The following is a 3,612-nucleotide window of genomic DNA, read 5'->3' on the forward strand; positions in this document are numbered from 1 at the left end:
TTTTTTTTTGTTTTATTCGAAAACCGTTTCGAATGAAACAATATCACTTTGGAATAATGTGGTACAAAGTCAGAACAATCTGGAACAACTTTCAAAATTATAAATTTCAAAAAGTGGGGTGCCAACTTCATATACTCACAAGGGCGTTCTATCTAGCCGTGTGCGCAAGGCCTACGAGTCTCCTCCGCCGTTCCTATAATTCGCGATCCGAGACTTTGCAACGCTTCACGAACGCGTACGAGAACAAAAATATGCTCGCGAGACCGATATCACACACGACGAGTAACGTAAACTCTATACGGCTGACAGCTCTAGGGATTGAGAGGATGCCCTGCAGCGGCGTGCCCTTTGTTCTTCCCTCCGATCTCCTCGCAGGATACGCCGAAACCATTACATGAGGCGCGCAATGTCGCGCACGGGGTGGCCATCTCCGCATCTATTGCCGCTTCGCCTCTCACTCGTCGCATCCTCTCTCTCTCTCTCTCTCTCTCTCTCTCTCTCTCTCTCTCTCTCTCTCTCTCTGCAGCCACTGTCCTTGCCCGATCCTAGTCCGCCCACCTCCCCGACCCGCTCGCTCGTCCTGCGTCCGTCTCTCTCTCTCTCCTGCTCTTTCCTATGACTTACACAGATCTAGAATTTTCAACGCGGTGCTCCGAGTTTCCCAAAAACTAACCGATTCGTTCAGCCGCCTCTCTCATCCTCCCCTACGTGGAGGTGAGGAGACGCGAGTTCCACAATTTCTCCCTCCTCGGCGGGACAATCGGCCCCAGGTGACGAGTGGCAAAAATCCACCACATCACAAATCATGAGATTTGTTTAAATTATTATTGTAGAAAGTTAATAATTAAATGCATCGTGCACTTTGCTAAAATCGGCGTCTCAATCGAGAATATTAAACGAAATTTTAATTTGCTTACTGAGAGTTGCGAACCAACTTTTTCTTCTCTCGATAAAGTTTTATATTCTTCCAAGAGAAATTTAACAAATTCTTTTTTTGAGTACATGATATATAATGAGTTTTTAAAATTTTTCAATGAATATATTTACTTAATATACTTTTTTAATATTTTTTGGTGAATTGCTTAATTTTAGTAAACTTTTTTTAAAAATTCTTTAAATGTTAATAAATTTAAATTTCTCTTTAGCTATTTTCTTTCTGTAAATTTCTTAACTTTACTAAATTTCTTTTCTTCCGTAAATTCTCTAAATTTTGTGATAATTTTCAAATGGACGAGGCCGTTGACCCAACAATCGTTGGAGCTGCTCCTTGTTTACTTATTATTGTCTATCACCCACGTCTCACGTATCGCGAGGAATATAATAGCAGTCGATCGGAGCGAGATGTGGGCTTTTGTCTTTAGCGTTTTGTCGCGTTTTTGCGTCGGAATGTCACCATTAGCGTTGTAATATTTGCGTTGTAAAAACTCTGTTGAGCGGTTCTGACAAGTCACGCCGGATACTAAATAAATCTATCAGTAAGAAAGAAATATTTACTAAATTAATATTAACAATCTTATAATTTTGATAAATTTAAATTTACTTTGGTAAGACTATTTTTATAATTATTTATAATTTTATTATTGATTATTTGCATTATCAATTTAATGTAAATTTAAATTTCTTTTCTATAAAACTATTCTGTAACTATCATAATTATTCATAATTTTATTATTGAAAATTTGCTGAATCAATTTAATGTAAATTTAAAATCTTTTTTCAGTAATCTTCTTTCCGTGAATTTTAGCTTTGGTAAATCTCTTTTCTTTCGAGAATTTCCTAAATTTTTTTTTGCTAAATTTAAATTTCCTTCAGTAAGACTATTACTAAAAAAATATCCTTAAAGAAAACCATTACTTCAGTAAGATTATTATCAAGAAAATATACTTCAGAAAAATAATTACTTCAAAAAATAGAAAGGGAACTGACAAGTAAACCTAGACAAAAAGTACACTCCGATTTCTCTCTAATTTGGCACAAATGTAAAAGTACAAAAAATATTTAGATATTTTTTTATTTTGACCCACTTTGTGGGTCACGGGTAGGGATTTTAATGTTTTCACTCCTATCATCAACAAATGCAACAAAAATGCATAACAAATAAAGTTGAATACAAGATATATAGTTAAATAATTTTAACAAAATCGGCATAGCTAAGACACGAATCATTCTAAATTTCTTTAGCCGAGATTCCAATTGAAATATTTCAAATCTGTGCTAAATTAGTAAAAAATGGTTCGAATCGCGACCAAACCGAGAGAGAGAAATCCGGCAATTTTAATTAAAATTTTAACAAAATGGGCATAGCCGAGACACGAACCATTTTAAATTTCTTTAGTCAAGATTCCAACCGAAATATTTCTGTGCTAAAGTAGTCAAAAATGATTCAACTCTCGGCCAAACTGAGAAATTATTTGTATAAATAATTTTTTTCAAATTTTTACATGTTTTGTTGAAACATTTTATTATTTATACAAATAATTTTATACATTTCACTTCATAATCATAATCATAATCAACAAACCAAAAACACCTATATTTTGTATTCAATTTTATTTATTATGCAGTTTTATTACACTTGTTAATGATAAGAGTAAGAATATTAAAAAGCTATAAACTGGCCGTGAAATTCAAAGTGGGCCAAAATGAAAAAGTATGACCTAAATATTTTTTGTACTTCTACATTGTACTTCTACATTTGTGCCAAATTAAAAAGAAATCGGAATGTAACTTTTGAGTAGGTTTACTTGTGAGTAATCGCTTTTTCTGCGATAAAATGATATTTTAATATTCCATACATATTGCTCAATAAAAATCAATATCACGCACAATCATGTGGTGAAAATTAATAATAAATGACAGATTTCGATACGTGTGCTCATGTAGAAATTATTACAATAATAATAACGAATCTGCGATTGCAGCTGCGCGGTCGTTGGTAATTCGGAATCTATTGCAACCTCGGCATCTATGCATATATTAAAATATAATGATTCAATGATAATAATAATGATAATGTTAATAATCCGAAAATTCTCCACTTTCCGATTTGCTCCGCAATACATCGTTAAAATACCGTGCGACAGCTTTGACTAATAAAAATACGACAAAAAAAACAGTTAAGTCACTACCGGACGGCGAGAGGCGCTGTGAGAAAGCCCGAACTCTTGTGAATCTCCTTGGGTGCGTCTCGTGCTGTTCACAGGGAAGGTACACATGCAAGGGCGACGTGTGGGCGTTCGCCGTGACCCTGTGGGAGATCCTGACGTTCGCGCGGGAGCAGCCCTTCGAGGAATTTCCGGATCATCGAATAGTGGAGAACGCGACTCACTTTTACGAGGAGGATAAGCGAAGGGTAAGTGCGCGGAATAATTCTGCGACATCTTTTCTTCTCTCTCTCGCATTGTGTCCGACGTACTTAACGTAATGAGCACACTGAGCACTTGATTTCGCGTCGAGCTTTTCAGGCCGGCTTTGAACGCCGCTATTTATTCCGTCTTTCAGACTTCTGATTACCTTATTCCGTGGATTCTCACGACTTTACTCCATTTTTCTTCTTTTCTCTCTCTCTCTCTCTCTCTCTCTCTCTCTCTCTCTCTCTCTCTCTCTCTCTCT

The 3,612-nt window shown here is 35.9% G+C and overlaps 2 protein-coding genes across 6 annotated transcripts in view; one reads left to right on the forward strand and one right to left on the reverse strand.

The window, feature by feature from the left end:
* The window catches only part of LOC116842225 (discoidin domain-containing receptor 2), a 380,754-nt gene that overhangs the window by 371,398 nt on the left and 5,744 nt on the right, over nucleotides 1-3,612 (forward strand). For all 5 annotated transcript variants that reach the window (XR_004377695.1, XM_032811123.1, XM_032811124.1 and 2 more), the window contains one exon: nucleotides 3,203-3,352. Coding sequence is in view for 4 of the 5 variants with exons in the window: in XM_032811123.1 (XP_032667014.1) it covers nucleotides 3,203-3,352 (150 nt within the window). In the remaining variant the exon portion in view is untranslated. The remainder of the gene's footprint in view (nucleotides 1-3,202; nucleotides 3,353-3,612) is intronic.
* The window catches only part of LOC116842229, a 425,064-nt gene that overhangs the window by 258,111 nt on the left and 163,341 nt on the right, over nucleotides 1-3,612 (reverse strand). The gene's annotated exons all lie outside the window — the stretch shown is intronic.

This window comes from Odontomachus brunneus, unplaced genomic scaffold, assembly GCF_010583005.1.
Source record: "Odontomachus brunneus isolate Ranch 3 - 2012 unplaced genomic scaffold, Obru_v1 Obru_scaffold_023, whole genome shotgun sequence".
Classification (NCBI taxonomy): domain Eukaryota; kingdom Metazoa; phylum Arthropoda; class Insecta; order Hymenoptera; family Formicidae; genus Odontomachus; species Odontomachus brunneus.